This window comes from Saccostrea echinata, unplaced genomic scaffold, assembly GCF_033153115.1.
Source record: "Saccostrea echinata isolate AGI-Se365-2 ecotype Australia unplaced genomic scaffold, CSIRO_AGI_Sech_v1 ptg000046l, whole genome shotgun sequence".
Lineage (NCBI taxonomy): Eukaryota > Metazoa > Mollusca > Bivalvia > Ostreida > Ostreidae > Saccostrea > Saccostrea echinata.
Window position 1 is genome coordinate 5,702,501 of NW_026889795.1, and position 26,734 is coordinate 5,729,234.

Consider the following 26,734-nt stretch of genomic DNA (forward strand, 5'->3'; position numbering starts at 1 on the left):
AGCAACGACTTCAATATGCTTTATAATCCTTAAATAAGTGGGTGAAAATAAAAATAAAACTTAGTTTTTAACATTTGTCAGCATAACAAACATTATTGACAACACATATCGAATGCAATCGTTTGTGAAGCAAGGAAGTTTAAAATCTATGTCACAATCAAAAGTCTGACGTAAAAGAAGGTCATAAGTGAAACTTACATCGTAAATATTTTGTAGTGTAATTCACTTAAATTTTTGACAATGATCATTGTGAAAAAAATATAAAATATTATTGTAAGTTGCTTTACAAAGTTCAATTTAACATGTATTTTGGTTTTTGCGGTTATATTTTTACAATAAAATCATTTTTAAAATACTTAAGAGAGGGTTGGGGCTCTCGTAAAGTTATGACAGATTTTGCACTTACGACTTTCTTAAGAATTTTTGTAAAAACGATTTTTATCATAAGTTTTCACTTAAGATAAAAATATGTTGTAAGATTTTTTGTGAAAAGATCCACAGATTTTTTCTCTATATAACTTAGCAAATTTTCTCTTGATCTCTTAACTCTCAATCTCTCAAAACCCTCAAAGTTAAAATGCAGACCCGCTGTGCATAATCTATTGTATTTTACCATTGATACCTCAAAGTGGATATGTGTACAGCGTTACATAATTAACAACTTTACCTTCACCTTTAGAATATATTTCTTTACAGTGTAACTAAAAAATCTTTAACGTGACCAGATTCTGAAATTATATATCAATCTTTCTACATGCAGTAAAACACGCTTATAGCTAACACACTTATAATGAATTGACTCTTAGAGCAAAGTGATTTTTATTCCCTGTGACTTTAAAATATATTGTAAACTTAATGGATATATAAAGAATTACACTTATAATGAAGCAAAATTTTCCATCCCTGGCACTTTGTTATAAGCATGTTTTACTGTAATTCTTACAAAATTTTGTGATAAAATATCAGGAAAAAGATGACTTTTGGTCACAAAACTCACCTGAATGGAATTGCATGCATAATTTTATTTTAAATTTCTTCAAAACTAAATATTCTAATGGTTAAATTTCATCAAACAAACAGCCCTAGGAATCAACACTTTAAATTACCTCAATTAAACACCAAATCCTCCTTCCATTCTCATAGTTGTACAACACTTCTTCATGTGTAAGTCCTTTCTTGTTAGCATGTATATGCAACTGTTTTCTTTTACCAAAACTTTTAATTCGATCCACTGATTGGTTTGTTTCATTTTCATTGTTGACATCTGTAGGGAAATAAAAGCTTCATAATTACAGGTATTTTAATCAAACTCAAAAGTACCTCTCTTAACAGATTATTAATCACTCTAAAATCTAAATGTTTTCCTTAACATGTAAATAAGTCATAACAAACACATTTTTAAAATATAAATATACATTTTTTTTTCAATCTGTAACCTACTGTAGTAGAAAATGAATGTATAAAGAAAATAAAAGGTTGGAATCAAACTAAGGACACCTGTTTCACTAGTCAAATGTTCTAACCACTGAACTATCAAGGCTGATTCATATAGTCTAAACTACTATTTTGTTCACTCTCTCAACAGTCTTTCATCTCAAGAACACGTAACAAGTTCACCTATCTGGAATTAATCACAAGCCCCCACCCCCACCCCCATCACACCTTTGTTTGTGAATAAGTCATAACAAACACATTTTTAAAATATAAATATACATTTTTTTTAATCTGTAACCTACTGTAGTAGAAAAGGAATGTATAAAGAAAATAAAAGGTTGGAATCAAACTAAGGACACCTGTTTCACTAGTCAAATGTTCTAGATAACCATTGAACTATCAAGGCTGATTCATATAGTCTAAACTACTATTTTGTTCACTCCTTCAACAGTCTTTGATCTCAAAGACACGTAACAAGTTCACCTATCTGGAATTAATCACAAGCCCCCACCCCCACCCCCCCATCACCCCTTTGTTTGAATTAAAGGAAGCTTTAAACACTGCTCACTGAAGAGTTCTACATTTAGTATAGGTATCTCTCAATACCTCAAAGTATGCAGGACTGCAATCATGTGTTGTGGGTTTGTGTTCAGTAAAGTGTGCAGAGTTATGCCTAGGTCACATTTAAGCTGATGGTCAGGCAAATCAAATTTTTGTCGTATCGACAGCTTAAAAACATGATCAGCCGACAGTAGTATCGAGCGACGTGGAGCAGTCACATTAATTCCTAAGAACACTGGTAATTTTCAAAATTTAGATAATTCTAAGTTGGCCAATAGTCGCCCAATCATCGTTCACTAAGCCACAGTTTGATTTTCACCATCAGCCAACATTTACAAAAACCCAATTCCAATAATGTTGACCCATCGACGACCGACTTTAAGAACTGTCTACCAATGTTCGGATGATGATTGAAGGTTGGTCGACAGACTATTGTATGACTGCTTCAATTGAAGGAATCAACCACCGATGCAGAGAAAATTATAACATGGCCCAACAGACACAAAATTGTTAGGCTGACAAAAAAAGAGGTCAAATTCGGGCAAGACAATTGCAGATGAACTGCTGACTGTTGCCTGAAGAAGGTATTTTTGCCTCAAAAACTGTCACCCGTTGGTCTTTCTTGGAAATGTGACTGGGGTTTTTGAAAACATGTAAACATTAAAACATAGACACTTCGAGGTATTGAGAGTAAATAACAACAGATTATGCATATCAAGACTGCATTTTGACTTGGAGGGATCATGGATTTCTGAATCAAGAGACTGAGAGTTCAAGAGATCAAACGTAAATTTGCTTAGTTATATAAGTAAAAATATCTTTGTAGTCACCTTTTCATCACCTGAAAGATTGGAATTTCCCTGTTAATTAACTACCATTTTGCTTTCTTCTTTGTTTCGTTCAAAATTCATTTAATTTTCCCTTTTTTCTCACCATTTTTGCAATGAGGTCAGTCAAATTTGTTAAAGGATTTTGTGTCTAATACAAGGAGTAACATAACCACAATTCAGATCATAATAGAATTTGGCATACATATTACATTTAAGGAGGCTGGGGGGTCAACAAATTCAGGGTTAGAAACTCCTTAAAACTACAACTCGCAAATAATTGCGAGTACCAAGAAAGTGAACTCGCAATTTTCATATAAAGTTAAATTCATATAAATTAAATACATGTAACTTAAGGAAAAAGTAACTACTGTACAATACACAAAACACAACTACAGTGTGACTTTTATTTAAATTACTGATTTAAATCAAAGGCATTGTGTTCTGTCATATTATATAATTTTGCTACAATTTCAATGCAAAAAAAATCAACTCGCAAGTTTTTGCGAGTTACTTAATTTTTAACTCGCAATTGGGGAATTCTAACTCGCATTTTGCGAGTTGTATATAGTGAATTTCGAACCCTGAAATTAACCACAAATTAACCACCAGATTTAACTTAATTTTTTAGATATGGTATCTTAAGCTGTGAACTATCATTTGGCAAAGAAAAATTTCAAAAATTTTAGTATTAAAATTTGATCATTTTCTATATCTTCATATGGAGCTCTTCTTCTAATGGAGATCAATATAGTCTAAAAATGGCCACAACCCCCCAGCCTCTTTAAATCTTCACATTTTGCTGCATGTTTATGACATCATGGTATGAAAATGAAGTCAATATGTTGATGACTTGTGTCAAAACCAGAAGTCTCTGATGAGACTGTAGCTCTGCTGGTTTGTACTTTAACAATTTTAAAAAAAAAAAAAAAAAATTTTTAATTAGACAATTTCAATATTATTGTGTGTGTTAATTAATTTCACATGTTATAATGAATATTGGACCATAATCTGTCGTTGTAAGCTGGCAACAAAGAGAAAAGTATAAATTCGAAATGCAAGTCATGTACACAAAACGAAAGTAGGGTCCTGAATAAGTCCCGTGCATCTCGTTATATCCGGAATCCACTGTACTGGATTTCTGGTCTTTGTTATGAACTAAATTTTTGTTTTGTAATACAGAGGAATATGAATAGCAAGTTTAGTTATTACAGATCCAACCATATTTTCATTAATTTTGGGGATAAATGACTATTGGGAAAATTAACACATTCAATTGGGAAGAAAGGTACCTCTTTTGAATTAGGAATGGGGCCCTTGAATGGCCCTAATTATAGACAATCGAGAGCCCTAAGGCATCCAGGTGTGGTTCCCCGACAGCTTGGCGAAACGAATTGAATAACTATCCTACTTCCCCCCCCCCCCCCTTGGGATCCCTAATTCTAAATGTTATATATGCAAAGCCAGCTGTTATAATACCGCTAATTTCTTTTCCAAAACTGGTTGTTTTACCATTACTTTCATCACCATGCCTCAAAGAAAAATCCAAAAAATTTCAAGAGTGAGAAAAAATAAAAATTCTTTCCGATGGTCATGAACATACACCTGCCTACCAATACATAGCTATAAACATGTGGTAAGCACTTTTTATGGCTGTAATGTATTACCGAACATTTTCTAATGCAGAAGTTATCATTACAGAAAAAGTTAAAACCTGCAGTTTTTAACACACTGAAATTGGATTCCACGTAAAAATACTAATTACAGTTTGTGTACACAATGTTGCATGATTATCTCGTGCAGAAAGACGATGGGATTAGTTAGTTACGCTTCATTGCAAATGATACCTGTGAAATTGATTTCAAATTAATGACATTGTTACATAATTTAGCTAATAAAAAAGAAATATCACCTCTTTACTTGACTACTGACGACATATTTATTATTTATTTGGCACATTATCAGGTCTGGACGATTTCCAAAAATGGAAGTCAAGAACGATAACTGAAAGTTGCCATAAGTATACATCATATACACGTAAATATTTTTCTGCCCAATCAGAACACAGCATTTTTACACATCCCAAAACATATTTCAAAGGGGTTAAAGTTAAAACTGAATATGTATCCAATATTCCACCATCTGCGCTCACCCAACGGTGATACATGTACTGTTAACATACAGGGGTTTTTCTAGGTCTTTAAATCAAGAGCCTGGGCTTTTCTATTTGGAAAAATTAGCAAAATTTGGTAGTAATTAGCAGCAGGGACCTATATATTGTTAGTATATAGGTCCCTGTTAGCAGATTAGAGAAAATATCATATTTAACACTTTTTTTTCTAAATGAATTCGAGTTTTTCTTCATTTGCAAGGTATTAATTGATTTATTTTACATTCAGTTAATCAGTTTATGGAGCATGCCTTTTAAATTTTTTTTAGCATCATTCCTGTTACATGTATACATGTTACTGAGTTCGACGGACATTATTCTAACCATACTTGTTTGTTTCGATTGTCTTGTGTGCAGGGGTGTGCAATTACCATCGCCCGACGACCGGGGCTACCAATTTTAGAGATCGGGCTATCATAAATCTATACTGCGTTAGCCCGTCGGGCTAGTAAACACTGGTAAATCTAAAACGAAAGTATACATATATTTACGGCGACTGAATTGATGTACGAATTAACCTTGTTGTAAAATCATAATCTTTAATTCGTTTTAACCTATATGTTTTGTGTGTTGCTATCGCCAGTCGTTTCAGTGACATAATAATTATAGCAGGGACCTAGTATATAGGTCCCTGATTATCATAGTCGATAAAAATAGGGAGAAAAAAGCGCAAACCATTATTTGTTTTATTTATTTCAACTTAAATGTTTTTTTAACCTTTTTGTTATACTTATACATGTATTGTTTTCGGTAGTTAATGGGCTAGTGACTGGCAACCTCGGGCTAGTAACTTTGTTACTGCCACTAGCCCGACGGGCTGGTAACTAATTTTTGTAATTGCACACCCCTGCTGTGTGAGTTCTTACGTCCACTGTTCTTGGCAACTTAGCCCATCTTCCCGTTTCTGACCACTCCATATTGACTTCGGTACAAATTATGAGAGCAATGAATTCCTAATAACTTACCATTTTTTTTTTTGGTTCTCTCCAAATCTTTGCATTTACTTAGGCGCCATATTGAGAAACATTAAGAATTTCGAACCCGATCTAAATTCAACGGATTTCTCTAAAATCCATATCTTCTAAGTAATTTTTAATAAAATTTTAAGCTCCTTCAAATTTTCATTAATCATATAAATCACATTTTTCCCATTATTTTGAGTACAACTGGAAGTACATGTTTCTCATTTATTCTCATTTATTCCTTGTAAATAAAATTTCACATCAAATATTTATCTTTGTTTTACTTTGTGTTGCTGGAATTCAGTTCAACCTGACTATCCCAAGAGCAGACTATTATCCCCTCTTAGGGTAGCAGTACAGTAGAATAGAGGGCCATAGGAACAGAGAAGTGGTAATGGTGGGGAATGTTGGACACAAGCCCCCCCCCCCCCCCCCTGAAGAAACACTCAAAAATATCATTTTTGAAACAGAGTAGATCATAATTCATTTGTTTAAAGTAACACTGCTAGACTTTCTTTATTTCATATGTGAAAAATGACTTCAAGGATGCACCAGAACCCACCAAAATGTATATTCATTTATTAATGATTTTAATTTAAGGATTGCACAGGATTGAGTCCTGGAAAAATCTTGTGGGTGGCATATGCCCCCCCCCCCCCCCCCCCCCAAGGTATAAGTAACACAGGCACTTGATTCGATAAAAAAAAAAATTAACCCATAGTATAATAATATTGCGTTATTACTATACTATGGGTTAAAAAATTTATTACTGAAACAAGTGCCTGTGATAAGTAAGTAGTAATTAAAAATACTAATAAAAGTACTTCATAACACACTAATTGGTACAGTGTGCCCCAAAGAGGCATATAAGTAAGAAAAAGTACAAGTAAACCCAATTTTATTAATACACCAATTAGCAGAGTTATCATACATGTAAGTTCATGTATCATACAACAAAAATATGTATGTATACTTATCTTGAAGCTTTTTTGACATTTAAATGTTCTATTTAGAATTTTATTGATTTTTTTTTTAAATTGGGTAGTTGTGGTACACTACCCCCGTTTTATATCCTTTTTCTTTTGCTAATAAATACATTTTATCATTTCATATAAAGACTTCAAAATTATCTTTGGTAGACCCAGGATTTTTTAAAGGGGGGTTCAACAGGCTAATAATGGGGTCTGAGCCAGTGAGGGCCACCTTGTGGCCCCAGTGGGTAAAGGACAAAAGCCCCTTTAAGCTCCCAGGATTTGGGTCCTTTTTAAATCAGTTTTGTGAGTTGTGTTATGTATATTTTATGTATAATAAAAGCAATATCTAACCAAAAAAAAAAATGATTATTTCACCTTTACTAAATTTTGGCACACATGAGGGGGAAGGGGTATATAGAAACTGTTTTAAGAACAGTTTTTTACGGTAATAGAAATTTCATATTCATCCAGGATTTTAAATTTAAAATACGAATAATAGATTTACCTCCTAAAATTATGTTTCTGGGGAACATAACAAATTTTATTTTAATGCTTTATAGGCAGTGAAAAGGAATTATACACTTAAAGACCTTGAAGACTCAGATTCATATTTGAGTTGTTATTAATATAATTATGATATATGCTGATAAAACAGATTATGACATAATATTAAAAAATAATATTTATACATAAAAATTATCAAATGTAGTACCTTAGAAAATTACATGAATTAATAGCCAAATTATTGTTACTACAAAATAACATATCTTTACTTATAATATCTAAAATTATAGACAGAAACTGTTTACATCATTGAAAACTGCAGAATAGAGTAAAAACCTCTGCAATACCTTAAATTCTTGAACATGTAATTGTAGAAGTAGTCTTTGACAATATATGACATTGTAAGTCTTGTTCAAATCTTAAACCAAATTTTACTCATTGTTCAAAAACTAAAGAGTGTCATAAAAGGAAGGAAGTGGTTTGTGTTGCATTAATTTTTGTAGAATCGTTTGTTATTGTATCTCAAAACACAAATCTCAGATTCTCGTACACAAGAACCCCCCCCCCCCCCCGCGCTTACTATCAGCTTCTTTAAATAATGCGTCAATCATATCCATGTTTCGAACGTCAAACCATGAGCATCCACAAACTTAATAATTAAATAAAATAAATATTTGATGATTTTTAAAAAGATGTATCATTATGAATGAAAAGAAATTAAAAATGTGTATTCAGAATTTCCTCGACGTTCGCTGTTAGTCAATATTGACGCTATGCAAGCGCGTCGTATAAAAAAGGGGAAAATAATATACAAAAGACGTATAAAACATAAAAAAAAAACAGCTGCAAATGATAGTAAGTAACAGATTTATACTTACGAAAAAGGATCCAAAGCACTTCGAGGCGTCTGCCATCTTTTCTGGTTCTCCAGGTCGACGGAAAACCAGGCAACTTATTGCCAGACAAACATGAGTCATTTGTAGACCATGAATTTTCGAAATTTTAAATACTGAACTCACGAATGAATGAAGGGTAAGAAAATATAGGAAATGATTAAACTAAATGGGATATTAATTAAAACTATTCATATATAGCAGATTTTGATTAATATTACACATTTTCTCTGGGCGACTTAATAGATATATATATTCCTATGAAAATATATGCCGGGTTATAAATAATTTAATTATTTCTCGCTATGCGAATAAAAAATGCAGAAATTATAATTGCATTGAAAAAAATAATTACGAAAGAGTCTTATTTCAGGACATCAGTCATCTTACCACAAAGTACACTGCCTTAATGATCAGTTAAAATATTAGGGAGACCGGAAAAAGTCTGCTTAATCCATCGGGGTCCCAGACCGATATATAAATGCTTAACTGGGTTCCCTAACCAAGAAGTCCGGATTATATATATATATATATATATATATATATATATATATATATATATATATATATATATATATATATATATATATAAATTTTTAAAAAAAATTATAAAAGACAGCTATAGATTAGCCGCAGTCCTGGCACCTTGTCAGTTAACACTACAGGCCATCTGAACAAATCACAAAAATAAATACCATGCTATACCATATTGCAAGAAGTTTAATAATTAATAGTTAACTAGTAATATCTAATACTCACTAGAGGGCTAATCGACACCCTTAATTTGTGTTTAGATTCAACCTACATGTCTAATACAAAATAATCAGAGCCACTTTTGTATGTAACTTGTGCTGAGAAAAATTAATATTTATCAATATAGATATTTTTTTTCTTTAATTTCCGATGTTTTATGCCAATATTTTCAGATACTTATATTATTTTAACTGGAGTAAATATTATAGCGAAATTGTTTGGAAAGACTTGCAAGTTATTTATGTGACTTTATTAATACATGTACTCATTGTGTAATTAATTTATGAAATTCATGGATCCTCCTACCAATTTTTAAATTTTTAAAAATTAAATAAAAAAGACACTGTATGTTACCTGGTATATCGTCGGTACCATTAAAGAACTGGCTAAAATATAGGGAAAAAATAATAATAAAAATAAATAAATAAAAATAAAAAAAAATCACAGTCCATCTTTTCCCCCGAGACTTTATAATTATACAGATTTATTTTGAAATGATTAACTTACATACTAACCTTACATTAAACCTTAATTTAAAAAAAAAACAAACAAAAAATCCTACATGTTCTTATGTAGCACGTAAATAAAAGAGAGAACTAAAAAACTGCAGATTTCTATAGTTTCATGACAAATACTCATAAAAGTGACTTCTCTAAATGAGTTGTTATGGAGGTCGGAATTAGGTTTATACAGGCCTAACAGAAAATAAAAACACCTCAGACTGCCATTATCTTTATCGGCTATTTTTTTCACTGGCAAAAAAACAAAAAAAACAAAACAAAACAAAACAAAACAAAACGCGAACACTTTGGGAATATCCTTGCTATTTGTACAGGAGGAGGTGATGGATTGATCCCAAAACAGAAAGTCATTTAGAGAACGGAAAAACGAATTTCCTATTTTCAAATATAGGTATGTTTGAAAAATAGACTTGTGACTACAAGAAGGGGAAATTATACATGTAGATCATGATTGTCTAATCTTTGTGTGAAGCTGCGGAATGTCTTTCACATATGTATACTTATATCATATATATATATATATATATATATATATATATATATATATATATATATATATATATATATATATATATATATATATATATATTCCCCTGAGGTAAACCTAATTTTTAGATGACAGAGAACTTAATATCCAAGGAGGCATTTTTCAACTTGCATATCCCAGAGGCGGATCCAGGATTTGCAGTTGGGGTGTGGTGGGTTCAAGCTACTACAGAAACTCATAATACATGTACATGTCCCTGTTCAAGTAGTTAATATGCGTCTTATAGTATAAATTTTATCGAGTTTCTTAATTTTAAGGGGGCGCCACCACACACCCCTTAATCCATTTTATGACGGATTTACCGGCGACATTCATTTGTATCAGTGCATGGTCTTTTCCTTTAACAAGGAATAAGACTTAAAAGATAAAGTGACGAGAGGTCCATGAGCCACATCTCTCACCTGAGTTACTATGACCCTGCTGTTTTCCATCAGATCTCCCCCTATATATTCCAATGTAAAACTTTGATCAGATATTGTGGCCCCTCTCTACCCCTCAGGAGTGAAGAATTGAACAAATTTGAATCTATACTATCCGATGATACTTCCTTATAAATATGACTAATCATAGCTTTGTTGTTCTTTAGTAGAAGAATTTACAAAAAAAAAAAAAAAAAAAATTCCTATGTTAAACTTTGACCACCTACTGTGGTCCCACCCTACCCCGGGGGTCATGATTTTACACTACCGGAGGGTGCTTCAATATAAATATGTCTTATTATCATGGCTCTCTGTTCTTGGGAATATTTTTATGACGTCGAGCTCTTGGAACTCGAACGTCATCTAGCAAGCGCCCAGTTGAAATCGTGACCGGATATGTACGCGACCGAATGTGTCAGTCGATGCATCCGCAATAGAAAGTAGCAATAGCTATAAACCAATTTCTTTGAAAACGCTCAAAATGAATAATAGCTTGAAAATAAAATTGCATCAATTATATCTGCAATTAATTCTATTGCAAAACAACAATATTATGTTTTATTCTCACACAAGAAAAACGTGATGGTTGTTGCGGATGAATTTCTACAGAAAGGGTGCGTTGAATGACATGAATAACATTTCGGAACGATAACCATGTAACATAAACAACACAACAGGAGGTAAAATAATTACAAAAATACATAAACACGAATACTACAAGACTAAAAAGATTGAATTTCTAAATCTTAGCTTTACTTACACAATCTTCTAACCAACTCTATCCTAAAAACCGATGATATTGACCAGTATTGCTGTATTTCTCCATTTCCTCAATTTCCCAGTATACCGTATACCACGCCCGATCGTAACTCGATCGTAATTGTAACAGAACAGAGTCTTGGTTGTAGTTTAGATGCAATTACTAATACAATGCTTTGACATTGGCAATTAGAAAAAAATATTATATAAATTCATGAAATCCTTCATAGTTCTTCAACTGACTGAAAAGATGTTCGACGGTGTCTGGTCAATTCGAACCCTGCTCCATTTGGACCATGACATAAGGCCCCAGACTGTAATTGTGATATTTTGTTTAAACTATTTTTTTATTATGTTTCCTGAGTCACTCACTTGACTTATTGCTATCTTCAAATTCAAAATGATCTTTTGAAATTGTTTTTCTTCTTCGACGTCATTGAAGCCTTTCAGGCTTTTGATTAAAGTTTTTGCCTATCTGTTCCTATGTATTCCCATGGACCCACTCTACCCTGTAGTCATGATTTGAACAAACTTACAAATCTGAACAAATCTACAATACCTGCGGATGCTGCCAAATAAATAAGACTAATCATGGCTTTTATGTTTTTGAGAGGAAGATAGAGGAAGATCTTTAAAATGATTTTATCCTATATACTCTATATAAAACTTATATGGCCCCACCTTAGTCCCAGGGTCATGATTTGAACAAACTTGAATCTACACTACCTTTGAATGTTGACAAATAAAGAAGACTATAATCATCATGTGGCTTTGCTTTTCTGGAGAAGATTCTTTAAATATTTTTTCTTATATATTCCTTTGTAAAACTTGCATCACATATTGTGACCGAGCCCTTACCCCAGCGGTCTTGATTTGAACAAACTTGAAGACATGCCATTAAATTTTCACTTATTCTTTATTATCTCCCCTTGAAAGAGGGCGTGGCCCTTCATTTGAACAAAATTAAATTCCGTTCACTCAAGGATGCTTTGTAGCAAAGTTGGTTGAAATCGGCCCAGTGGTTCTTGAGAAGAAGTCGAAAATGTGAAAAGTTTACAGATGCCGACGACAGATGATAGTTGACAGACGGACGCCGGACACCCTTAAATCAGAAATCTCACTTGAGCCCTCAGCTCAAGTCAGGTGCTCAGGTGAGCTCATAATGAATGCCATGGTCATTCAGCCTCAAGACATCTGATGACTGCATGGTGGCAATAAAGTTAAACATAGTAGGTAATCAGAGATTACAGAGCTCACCTCAACGAATGTTGTCTTTAAGTAAGGCAAAGTCCCACACTAAACTAATAATCTAGGAGTGTGCATCCCTAGATCCAACGTTTATGCAATTTTGGTCTGATAGGGCTTGCAGTTACTTGGGAATAGACTTATCTGAAAACTTAAAACTAGTCACTCATTCAGAAAATGTAAGTCAAATCCAGCATCCGAAGCAAGTTTTGAGATTGTTCGTCCCTTGATGCATCATCCATGCAAGTTTGGTTCAGACAGGCCTTATAGTTACTTGGAAATGAGATCTGCTCCAAAAACTTTAACCTGGTCACTCATCCAGAAAATGTAGGTCAGATCCAGCATCTGAAGCAAGTCCAGTAGTGTGCATCCTTAGATGTATCATCCATGCAAGTTTAGTCAATATAGGGCTTATAGTTACTTGGAAATGACATCTGCTCCAAAAACTTTAACCTGGTTACTCATCCGGAAAATGTAGGTCAAATCCAGCATCCGAAGCAAGTCCAGTAGTGTACATCCTTATATGAATCATCCATGCAAGTTTGGTCAATATAGGGTTTATAGATACTTGGAAATGACATCTGCTCCAAAAACTTTAACCTGGTCACTCATCCGGCAAATATAGGTCAGATCCAGCATCTGAAGCAAGTCCAGTAGTGTGCATTCTTAAATGTATCACCCATGTAAGTTTGGTCAATATAGGGGTTTTAGTTACTTAATTGGAAATGAGACCTGCTCCAAAAACCTTAACCTGGTCACTCATCCGGAAAATATAGGTCAGATCCAGCATCCGAAGCAAGTCCAGTAGTGTGCATCCTTAGATGTATCATCCATGCATGTTTGGTCAATATAGGGCTTATAGTTACTTGGAAATGAGACCTGCTCCAAAAACTTTAACCTGCTCAAAAAACATTAACCTGGTCATTCTTTAGCTGAAATTGCAGCATCTGAAACCTTGACTGGTACAATGAAACACACTAGAAGCATCCTCCATGCATCTCTGACTAATATAGGCCATAGAAGTACTTGAAAAGAAAACTGCTCCAAAAAACTTAACCTGGGACGCCGACACCGACGCCGAGGGTATTACATGTACATAAGCTCCCCCAACTTTGTTGAGGTGAGCTAAAAACACAAATATTCATAGTTTACCTACAGATGTACTAAGTTTGGCTAGACATTCTCTCCTCTGGTGTTAATTTCAACAGTGTTGATAAAACAGCGCCACGCTGCGGTGAACGCACGGGGATTCAATTATCAGACGACAATATTTCATTATTTCTTCCTTCCGTTTCAATCAGATTTCTCTCCAATTGTCATGTAATTGTCAGTTACATGAAATCTACAACTGATGCAGGAGGAAAGTAAGGTCGTATATTGTGGCGGATCGATGGCGCGAGTGACATTGCTTGTCGATAAGTTTAACGATTGGTAGAGTTTATATACTATAACCCCCCAACAGATTGACTTTATCTAGTACGTAATCAGGGATGTAAGAGATCGTGATCCTCACAAAAAAAGAAAAGAAGATAAAATGTATTTGTTACAGAAATTATAAAAGGAAACCAACATTTGGTGTTTTCCTGTAAACTGGTAAAATTCGAGACATGAGCGATGGATAACTAAGAAGCAAGTTCGCGAGCGAACGCTCTGGCGATCACCTCCGTTCAGCAGAGCGAGCGCACGCGAACGACATCTGGTCTCCGATTAATGGTCACCTTCTAGACATTGCTATAAGCAGAAGACCCATGCCTTTTTGAATGTCTCATCCCTTTTCATCCTTTACATTTTTTCTTTCAAACGTTTCAGTGATGTGAAGTTAAAAATCAATTTGACAAATTACCCAAGATTTGTCAGTTAGGCGACATATTCAGAGTTTCAAGCTAAAATAGGAAATTTTTGAACTTGTCGATAAGGCGACTTTAGTATTTATTCATAGTATAAATGGTTCCAAATTAGTTTTCACTATTAACGCTTCTACTTTGAAAAATGCCTTTAACACATACAAGAAATAAAAGTATTTTGGCAAAATATCTAAACAGCTAAGACAGGTTATCCTATTAAGCAAGGTTGACATGACACATGACATAATAAAAATCAAATTGACATTGAACCATACGTCACACGAAAAATAAGGGTCAAGTTGGGGTCCAAAAAACTGTCATAAATCCTTATAAACGTTGAAAATTCAGATTTAGGTATATGTCTTCTACTCAAAATAAATGCAGGAATACAATATAAGCTTTAAAACGAATAATTGCATAAAATAGTGAGATTATACAATGTACAAAAACTGCCAAGTTAAGTATCCTCCCCCCCTTTCAGGAAAATACATGCAATCTGACTAAAGCCAGACCTCTATTTATGCTATCGCATAGAGCGATAGCATAAATAGAGGTCTGGTTTTAGTCAGATTGAAAATACATGTATACGTGTTTCATCAAATTCTCACTGTTTCAAAGGATAAATCATCTGATGAGAGAAATGATTTATGTCGATAAACCAATACGTTTCTTTTGCAAATTGTCATTTAATAATGACTAATAATTAATTGATTAATAATAATTTATTCTAAACACGGCACAAACATACTAATTAAAAATGTGCTTGAATTTCGTTCTTAAATGCGTCTATTTTATAAGAAGAGGGTTACTTTCTCTGATTTACCAACAGCCACTAAGGAATCGATATTCGTCACTTGCCTTCCCATATTATGAGAGAATTGATAATAGCATCGTCAAGATTCTAGAGTTGTTTCGCTTTATGCGAAAGTAATAATCGACAGCCATTTTTTTTTAGCGATAGTTACACGAAAATAACGTGTCATACGGATTATTATAATATGTAAAAATTGTTTTCAGTGACATGGAGAATGATTCTCAATATTTTACATATACTAAAAGCTGCACTATAAGGGTTTTTTTTTTCAAAGCACATGTGTAATTTTCTTTCAAAAGGCTCAGAACTATAAATTATACATGCACATTACATGTAAATAGACGGTATAACATATATTACATGTAATTAGACGGTACACATACATTACATATAATATAGGCGGTACACTTACATTACATGTAATATAGACGGTGTAGCATACATTACATGTAATATAGACGGTACACATATTATCACATGTAATATAGACGGTATAACATACATTACATGAAATATAGACGGTACACATATTATTACATGTAATAAAGACGGTACACATACATTACATGTAATATAGACGGTATAACATACATTACATATAATATAGACGGTATAACAAACATTACATGTAATATAGATGGAACACATACATTATATGTAATAACGGTACACATACATTACATGTAATATAGACGGTACAGCATGCATTATACGAGACATTATTTAACTATTCAACTTGTCACGGGATAATAATAATTCACAAGCATTATTAATATAGCGACATACTATTCTCATTCATGTTGAGAAGAATTCATTTCATTAGTTTTTTAAAGAGGAATCTTTATAAAAGTTTTTCGTAGAAATGTCTTTTTAACTAATAAAGGAGGAATTAAATACTGAACACTGAAGAGCGGTGTTTTTAATCAGAGTCGTCTGCCCTTAGATGCAAGATGGAAACGGAAATCTACAGTGAATGATACAATCTGTTTTAAATTAAGGTACATTTAACAATATATTAGACAATAATAAAATATTTGAATACATTATTTGCATGTATTTTCCCAATGTTAGTACAATGAAACACGAATACAGCAAAGTGCCAGACACAAATGATTTTGATTCCTTATAGTTCGATATATCCGTTAATATAATGTGTTTTAAAACTACAGGGTATGAAAATCACTTCGCTATAAGCGTGAATTCATTATAAGCATGTTCGTTATAACCATGTTTTACTGTACATGTAAATACAGTTTCACTGTCTTTGAACATTTCTTTCCTGGAGATTTATAGCCCTACATCGCAAATGCATGAGCTACTAGAGATAAGAGTCAATATGTACACTTTTATTTACTAGTAATATAATTTTCTTCCAAAAATATTTATTATGAGAGCACAGAGAATACACTCGGCCCAGTTAGCCTACTTTTTCTGCCCCTTTTCTCTTTACGGAAGAGGAGGTTTTTCAAAACTAGCTTTACTTACTATGGAGTAAATATACCTTTCTTTGAAGGTATAAATATGCTGCATGTAAAATATATGTGCAATTCTTATATTTTGATCGTCATTTTTCCCATGGAATAAAAAGTGACTCTTAAAGTTGGTTTGCGATAAACAAGTGTAATCAACAATCTAATTAAAGTTTTAATAATTACGTCCATAGATGATAGACGTTCTCCTTAAAGTCCATTTAACATCAGTATTATTTGATAATATGAATACTAGGAAAAATAACATTGAGAGTACCAGACCGGCTCGTCTAATTACATCCTATCGTACAGTATATAGAAACTGTTTAATCCATTATTTTTTCAATTCATAACACAGTTACCTAACCTGTTCTGAGCGCTTGCCATGTTATCTCTCCAGATTATAAGGTGATAAGTATAAATTCATCATACAATGTGTGCATAATCGGTCAATGAGGAAATCGACAACGGAAATGGTGTGTTAATTATCAAGGCTATCGATCCCGATATGTGAATGAACTTGTATCATCTGACCATGCACTTCAGGAAAGGTATAATTATCAAGAAATGGTGAAAATTATGGCGTGGTCATTCAAAATCTTCCAAAAAATAACCTAGCCAGAACAGACAAAACTTAGTGAAAGCTTTCGTATCAAATTATTAAATCTTCTCCAGAACAGCAAGGCAAAGACATTTCAGTCATATTGATACGTGTATTGGAGTATCTACAGTATATCGTCGCAAGGCACGGACTATTCTATGTCCATTTTATTTCCACAAACCCGTCGCTGTCTACTGCAAAATCTCTCGTTCTCATAAATATTAATGATACACATTCAACCAATGGAATAATTTTTTGATGTTTCAAGTCAGAAACTTTTTGTCCAATGAAAATGATCGGTCTATCTTGTATTTAACCACGATCTGTACATCAATTTCAGATCGAATACAAGCTTATCTTTTAAAAAGATTGGTGAGCTAGCGCTGTAGCATAATAAAATACAGAAGAGGATATCCGAACCATTTGTTAATTTTGCTGAAGCGATTAATTATTAATAGGAAGGCAGATTGGTGCACTGGGGGTTGAGTTTGGGGGGGGGGGTTTACAATTCAGAATGGTGAATCTAAGAGTGTGATTCACGTCGGCAATGGCATAACTCCTAACTGTGTTTTAAGCATTCTGTATTTTACTGTAATTTCAATTTCGATGTGAAAAATAAAAGGTCAGTAGAACCAATGAGCACGTACTTCGGGCCTTTCCGGCAAGCTCGGAAAACATATCCGAGGTTGCCGCGGTTTTCCGAGCTGGCCGGAAAGATCCATGAAGGTAGATTAGAAAAGCTATGTATTCATTACTACTTTAGAAATAACAGTCTTGGTTTTATAAGACCCGAGTTACTGTTACTTTTTGTTCATTTACGTGCAGGTTAGACAACAAAACACGAAACTTCAGATCATATGTATTTTCAGATGATAAACACTTAATTGACATGTCTTTCCGACATACTCTGAAAAAGATTTTTGTTGTTGTTGTTGTTTTTTCCGAGCTTGCCGGATTTATCCACTAAGGTGGTAAAACTGTAAGGAAAGCTAGATGTCTATAATCTTGGCATTATATGGCCAATTTTTTTCTTGTACTTTTATGTGTAGGTTAGACGATGAATTAAAAAAAATTCAGAATCCGGATCTAGACTGGTATTGACTGTCTCTAACCTACGAAATGTATATCGCGCATATCAGACAGGAAAGGCTCGGATCATTTCTATTTTTGTATGACAAAACGAAATTGTTATCGTACAGTCTATCTACAATACTTCTCCCAGAATCCCCGACCGTGAAGTCGAGCATGCGTATTTCAGAAATATAGACTAACGTAGTTGCTAGCGCTCGAGAGCGCTAGCAATTAACTATACATTGTCCAAATGAGTGACGCTATTCAGCGTATTCAACAACATCCGCATTCGAAACCCTGTTTTTTAATGTTAAGCTTTGTAAGTATTTTAGAACATACGTAACATGCCTCTGTTCTTGAGGATCTATCGTATTTTTATCAATAAATATGCCAGGCAGAGCAAACACAATTTCATTATGGGCGCCGCCATTTTACCCAAAAGTTCCATAGAGTGTTTTCATTGGTCAGATAAATCTGGCGTCACCAACACTTGATGATAAATATTTAGTGATTTTTCAAGAGAACGAGAGATTTTTGTAGTAGACAGCCATGAGTCTGTGGAAATAGAATGGAAACCAAAACAGTTGCTTGCAAGATGCTACATGTGGATTCAATTTTGGTTGTCATACATGTAACCTCTTGGAACATGGTTGTGGCCGCAATATGGAAGTACATTAAAAAAAATTCAAAGTTACCAAAAAAAAAAAAAAATCTAAACAAACTCTTTTAAAAAATCTTCTTCGAAAGAAAAACAGGGCCAAAGTTACTCTATGAGCTTTGAGATCCACAAGCTTCATTCGGAATGAACAAAAAACAATAGGCCACAACCCTTGCCTGAATAACTTTTTCTGTTTTCTGCTTTCTGTTCTTGAAAAGTAGACTTTAAAAGATATTAAATCCTATTCATTTATTTCCATGTCAAAACTTAAAATAGTCCTCTATTGTTGCTCCACCCATATCCGAATGTCAAACTTTGATCCCCCACCACTACATAGAAATGTAGTAAATAAAGAAAAATCGACATGAAATTCTCGTTTTACTTCTAATAAATTTTTAATGGCGAAAAACAACAACGTTTGATGAAAATCTTCTTTTCTTCATTATAAACCGCAGATGTCAAAATTTGTTTACTATTAATAGAAATATATTGCTCAGTAAAACTGTCGTACAATCGGAGCATTTACAATGTAGTTGCTTTTGGGTTAGTGGCACTTTGTGTTATTATATGAACTACTTTATTTTTTCAGCAGTTCATAACTTTATAACTGAATCTGGAAGATTTGATTAATATACCATATGCCAATATTATTTACTAAGTAAAATTATTATTAACAACTGTAATAACTGTATAAGCTATGTACGACCAGGAGAAGAACTTTATAAGTTGTCAGCACTTGTTTCCAATCCTTTTGTGTATTATATGTACGATAATATATGATCTAATCAAATCATCTAATCAAGTATATAGTAATTTTGAATATTCTGGGATGTGAAGAAGTATAGGTATGCTATGCGAATAAAAAAAATATTTAAAAGTATATTTCGTTGTTTTTCTGCGATAAATGCAGAAAAGAAATAAAAGATACAAGATATTAAAAAAAAATCTTTATTGTGATTGTAAGAGAAAAAATGGTTGATTCAGGAGAAAGAATAAAACTGACCCGCACACACCTGTATAAAAATTATTTATAAAAAGACGTCACTAAATCTAAGGCTTGTTTATTGCATTCTTCTAGTTTGAAACTCTCTCTCTCTCTCTCTCTCTCTCTCTCTCTCTCTCTCTCTCTCTCTCTGTGTGTGTGTTTGTTAGTACATGTATGTGCGTGTGCATTAAGGAAGAAACGAAGACTAATTATTTGCAAGAGGCATTCATTTATAATGATTTTTTCATGTAGAAAGGCATATCTAAATAAATTAAAATGAGATTTAAATTCAATCAAAATTATGTTAAATAAATCATTTGCATGGGGTAAAGTTCTATCGATAACCATTGTGTCTTTCTTCAATATACAAAGCATCTTAATCCATTTGTTGTACTATAATTTTGTTTAAGGTCTAAACCACATTGTAAACATTACATAAGAAGACTTACATTTAAAGTTTAATACATGTAAATAGTGTAATAAGACATTGCATAATTAACGTCGTCATCTTTACAAGATCTACATTTTACTACATTCTTATTTAATTATAAACAAGAATTCTAAGATATGGAGCAAAATGAAGTAAATGTATATGTAATATGTGTTAAATATGTTCATATTTTGAACACATGAAAATACTTCAAACTAGAGACCCATACACTAACTTCCGCCATTTTCCTTGTCGTTCAATGCAGGCCCGTAGAACGCGGGGGTGGGGTGGGGGGTGGGGGTGGGGGGCAACTTTTTTTCTAAGATAGTATTTTACTATAGTAGTTTTTCCTTTAGATGCTGGTCCCCCCCCCCACACACACACACTTTTTGTTGTTGTGCGGTCGAACACTGGCAAATTCCAGGATTTGGACAGTAAAATGATTTTTTTTCCCTTGTCAGATAATTTTGGGAAGTTGCCCCCCCCCCCCACTTTTGGTCAGTTTATAATTAGTTTTATTTTGTTTTTGCTTGTCAGATTTTTTTTGGAAAGTTTGCCCCCCCCCCCACTTTTGAAACCGTTGTCATGGGCCTGCAAAGAACAGATACAGATTTGGTTAAATGCTAAAATCTAAAAAGCCTTTCTGGATATAATTCTGAGAAAAAAAAGTTGAGAGATATTATTTCTTTTTGTGAAAAACTCAGAAAATTAATCAAATGTAAAAACACAACGAAAGATTTACATGTGAGTACAATTTCACTGAGTACAATAACAAAAATTAGAGTAAAACCTACGTATAAGACACTCTTAGTTAGAGGGAAGTTACATGTAACCTCAGTCATTTCCAATATTATTTTGGCATTTTTTTTTAAACAGGATGTAAGGAATTTAAATTTTAACGTTCCCAAAGACTTCCCTACAAGGAATTTCATTGGTTTCCATTATAAAGATATTGTAGTACAACACTAAACGGAATACACATGTACTTACAATGCGTTTGTTGAGATGCTCTAATTCACTTTCTGTGGTCGGTTTCCGTGCGGAAGTTTCTTCTCTCTTACTTCCTTCATGGAGTTTGTAGAAAAGATACATTACGGGCGCCGCCAACACCGAAAGGGTACGAAAGGCCGTTGTTCGGAAGCCACTTCCGGACTCTAATTTCCGGCTCTTTTGGTGACTCATAGTCTTAAATTAAATCGCCTCACTTTGATTTGGATTTCCCGTTAGCGAGTAACGATGTTGATTCCGTCTCCAAGCATTCTGAAATAGAACATTTAATTAATTAATTTCTCGTACGTTTACCAATGTTATATGTCTTACATTGTATGAATTCATATTTACATATTACGTTCATATTACATTTGTAATCCATAAGCTGGCTTAGGAGAGGGAAATATATAATTTTGCAATCATTCTTCCATATTTTTGGATAAATACATATTTATCACATGTATATATATAGCCTTAATTAGATACAAACAAACTTATGAATATATGTATAATGATCAAAAATGGAAAAAAAAAATCGGGAATAAAAAATCCCAATTCTTCATAAAGTGAATTGAATTAAATAGAACTAAAATTAAAAAAAAAAACAACTTCAAACAATTGTTTCAGAAGGCATGAGGGACTGTCTAACACCACTAACATGCATTAAGATTTTTTTATGAAGTCACCATATTGCCGATAATTTTAAATCCCTTTGACCCCAAGGAAATGATACACTGTACATTTGGTGAAAATGACAATATTTTGAGCACAACAACAGTTTCCTTATATTTTATACATCAATCTTGTTTTTACCATGTTCAAATCATATTTTTAGAAATGATTTTTAAAAATTTAATCAGTTAAAAAATGTTAATTGTCCGAATATGTTAGATCTGATTTAACGTACATACCCCACACAGCTTTAGTTACATCTACAGAAAAATCATTACTCTACCTGCCTTGATTTCAGAGTCTGTCAACATGTCTAATTGTTAAATAAACAGGAAACCCGCCGAGCTATTCTGGGACGTTTACCGAAATTTAATCATTTGTGTGGTTTAGGCTTTAAATTACTATTGATTCCACAGCATATGAAGCAAAGTACCCATACAGAAAAAAAGCTTAATTTGAATACGAAAACGTGTCTCACTATTGCAAACTAGAATAAATAACCACGTGCACAGGAGAAGATTGAAGTACCCTTGAACGAAATAAAGCTTTTTTCCTAAATTCTCGCTTAACTTAACAGTGCAGAATTACACCCTGGAGAATTAAGAAGATGCAGAGAATTGATTAAAATCGGCTAGAAAATGCCTGTAATCATATTTGCTTTTACTGATTTTCAAAGAGTGAATTAAAACGTTCATTACATCACGTGACCATTACTCATTGACTCGGTAATGGAACAATTTGAAAAGATCGAATCGCTACAGTTCTCGTGTCTTCGCTTCCATGCAATGAGTATCGATCTCTTATAGTTTATTTATATCAAAGTTGCGTTACTCATCAAATTGACTGAAAATTGTTATTCCTTTATAAATAGAACAGTCGGAATGAGCAACACAGTGCTGTAGGCCAGATTCTTGTGTAAAATCAGATTTTGTGGGTGGTAGCCAATATTCCTCTTGAAATCTGAACACTCAATTTAAACTGGAGTTTTCTAAAATGCAAAACACTAATTAAATGCCAATGAAGTAGAATCTGTATTGTCGTGGGATGACCGATATCGATGGATAAGATGGGCTGCTAATTACCCTCAGACGGACAGACAGACTGTTTGAATACTACATTGACAGAAAGCAAGAGATTTATAAATAGTATTACGAGGTATGTATTAATAGACAGACCAGATGTGTTTGAATCTTTACAACACCGAGGGGGTTTACAGATAGGACAAAAACACTCTATAAAAAAGCACTGTATTTTGGCATGTCATACAATCTTTTGAGGCATGAGAGAACGTATCTGCCATTTTGCACATACATTTACTTTGCATTAAAAACTTTTGTAAAATACCAGTGTTACTAATTATTTGATCTTACATTTGACCTTTGACCTCTCAAAACTATATCATGATGTCGATAAACATGTACAATATATCTTTTCCAATCGTAGAAGATAGGGGCTATACTATAATTAAGCTTATAGCAAGACCATTGAAAAAATGCCAGGGTTATTCAACTTGTGATCAAGAATTTGATCTTTGACCTTTGATCTTTTTTATTATATTACATATTTTCTGACTTAAAATTGTGGCTTTTAAAGAAAACTTTAATCGCTGGGCAAACCAGAATTTATGCATAGAACCTCTGTTTGAAAAAATACAAGAATTTATTCGAAGATTATCATTCATGTTTAAAAAAATAATTGCGAAAATTATTATTATTATTTTTTTTTTTTTTGCAGTTTAGAAGAATGTTGCCATGTTTCATGTCGATACCTTCCTCGCTATAACTTATCTACAAAAACACAGAGCTCCAGGATTCTAGAAGGAACTGTACATTTAACCCTCTAGTTAAGTTTTCATTAAGGTTCATCATTCCTCCGTTCAATCATATAAGATTTTGCTTTTAAAATAATGCTCAAGATTTTCTAAACGAAATCTTTTTCATAATTAAAGTGCACACAGTTTTCAAGTTCAAATTCAAGTTCATTTATTCACTCAGAATCATCTGAATATATGGTACATCAGGACAATGTAAAATATTTACAGTATATAAATTCAGGTCAGAGGTACGAGTATGATATTGATATACTTATTTTCAGAATACCTTAGACAGGGGCAAAATTTGACAAAAATTGTCCTTTTTTTCACAATTTTATAGAAGAATAGTTAGTAGTCATTTATTCCAGTTAGAGTTATCGATCTTATCAGAGGGCTGATGAGCCTTAAGAGAGAGAATTTTCGAATTTTAACCCCCCCCCCCCCGAATTTGTAAAGTATACGTAAATTAAATTAATTCCAATAATTATAGAAAATAAATAAATAAAATTAAAAAAAAAATAAATAAAAATAAATAAATAAATAAAACAATGAAATAATAATAATAAAATGATAATAAAAGAAAAAAAGAAAAATAAAATATATTAAACGTCGGTTAAAAGCATTTGATAATGGTTTTATGAATTAGACTCTCTCTCTCTCTTTTTTTTTTTTTTTTTTTTTTTTTTTTTTATTTTGATAATATAACCGCTCATTGACTGTGAATCAGACAAAAATAGAACAACTCTCGCCGTTAATTTGCCTGTAAATACACCTGACAAATTGTAACATCTGTTTTAATCAATCATACTACACATTCAGTGGCAAAAAGTGTCTAAATTTGAGAAAAATCAATACACCATCACACGTGGGAAATCTTTTGTGTTAAGATTTACAAGTCAAAACAGAAGAAGCCTAAACACTGGTTAATTATGTAAAAGATATATCAGCTTCCGGTATCAATATCTGAAGCGATCTCTGGCTTGACTCGGTGCAGGTGAAATATTGTTCACTCGTGAATACGTTTGTTTTGTTTTTATAAGAACAAATTTACCAATAACAATTTGGCCAAGATTTGTACGGCACGTGTATCTTGTTGGAATTTATTTGAATGTATACAATTTTGGCTTAGAAATTAACGTGTTTTGCACCCCTCCATACAGCCTGCACTTAGCGGCAATATTTTGCAAAACGTTAAATAACCACAAAAAAAATTGTCTAAAGTTTTATACATGCGTGTACATAAGTACGAGTATATGGGGGAAAAGGCCCCTCTATCACTCACAGCGTCCCGAAATTCTTAATTTTATGCCTTCTTTGTCCATAACATTACAGACGGATATATACACACCTTGAACAAATTTTGCTTTCAATGTCAAAATACACCTGTATTTTATATTTGAGCTAGACCTAGTTGCATATGTAGAGTTCAATTGAAAATTGTTAATTAAGGTTTATTAGGGATAAACAATAAATAATCATACACATGATTGTACATGTCATGTAAGGAATAAATGTACGTCCTTAAACTTGTGTTGATATCGTTGTGATTCTTTACCGCAGAATTCATCCTACCTTTTCACAAGTGTTTAAGGTCCCATGATGAAATGTTAAGTATAACTAACTCCTACACGAATAGAAACATTCATCACAATCGAAGAGAGGATACTTAAATTGACAGAAGAAAAGCACTCAAAAAGTATCAGGGTTGATTCACATCAAACAAAACCCCAAAAGAACGCTGAGAAAATTTGTTTATGTTGAAATTCACAACTTCGCAAAATGGCAGTTTATAAAACCGGAAGCGTATCGGTGAAAGCAGACGATACTAAGGAACTTCCAATAGTTTGATTGATTGAAACTTACAAGAAACATTTCATCGGAATCAGCTTCTCGCATCGGTTGCCACTTCCAACGAGAAAATTTTATAGTATCGATCTGCTCTACTATTTAAAGACATATAACTGCTTCATGTCTTCCCGGCTTCAACACGGATCCACGTTGGCTGTGTACCATATACAAATACCCTACAGGGAATTCAGAAGAAGAAAAAAATTGCCTATAAAAGGGCATTAATAGACCTGCAGCACAAGCAAAAAGAAATAAGAAAATGTTTTTATCTCCTTGAGAAGATGAAGAAAGGCGGACACAGTTCACATGCATCAGACGTCAAACATTCACATTGAAGAAACAATCAATTGAAGACACCCGCCGGGGTTCAAATCATAAAGACCTATAGTTCACGATCTCTAAACCTAGTCTTTGATCACAAGTTACTTAATCAACACACATGGAATAATTACATAATTTTTTTGGACTTCTTATCAAAGCCCTACCCATGTCTCTTTTTCAATAACATGCATATATGGAATGCATTTTGAAAGAAATCTGTCAAAGTTGAGAATACTTATATTTCGAGACTACCGATTTTAGACTGTATCATTAGCAGATGATAATTAATTAGAGCTTATATTGCTGCAAATTTGATGATCCAAGCCTGTTTTCTGACGTGAACATAAATAGAAGCTTCAGTCCGTGGACGGTCTGGAAGAATAAGATGCATGCACTTTTTTGTTTTCCTTAATATTCTTCAAGTATAATGTTCCATTAAAATAATTAAATTAAGTGCTATGTGGATACAATGGCAAAAGACAGGTTAATAGTGTGGATTGCTTAATTGATCATGTTGATGCGACAATCAATGTTCAATCGTCAAAGAGAATTCAAACTTTCGAAAAGAAGCCTTGCGGACGACCGATATTACAAATATAATAGCATTAAAAAAAGTATGATCAGCATTTTATTACACATGTGTATTTGA

The 26,734-nt window shown here is 33.1% G+C and overlaps 1 protein-coding gene and 1 long non-coding RNA gene across 2 annotated transcripts in view; both read right to left on the minus strand.

The window, feature by feature from the left end:
* Window positions 1-6,002, minus strand: part of LOC133202265 (uncharacterized) — a 19,487-nt gene extending 13,485 nt beyond the window's left edge. The window contains exons 1-2 of the long non-coding RNA XR_009723235.1: window positions 5,958-6,002; window positions 1,107-1,264 (exon numbers count right to left, since the gene is read on the minus strand). This is a non-coding gene — a long non-coding RNA (uncharacterized LOC133202265). The remainder of the gene's footprint in view (window positions 1-1,106; window positions 1,265-5,957) is intronic.
* Window positions 1-25,507, minus strand: part of LOC133202262 (uncharacterized) — a 65,352-nt gene extending 39,845 nt beyond the window's left edge. The window contains exons 1-2 of the mRNA XM_061338061.1: window positions 25,489-25,507; window positions 21,432-21,701 (exon numbers count right to left, since the gene is read on the minus strand). Coding sequence (XP_061194045.1) covers window positions 21,432-21,623 — 192 coding nt within the window. The 5' untranslated portion in view covers window positions 21,624-21,701; window positions 25,489-25,507. The remainder of the gene's footprint in view (window positions 1-21,431; window positions 21,702-25,488) is intronic.
* Between the last annotated feature and the right edge of the window lie 1,227 nt (window positions 25,508-26,734).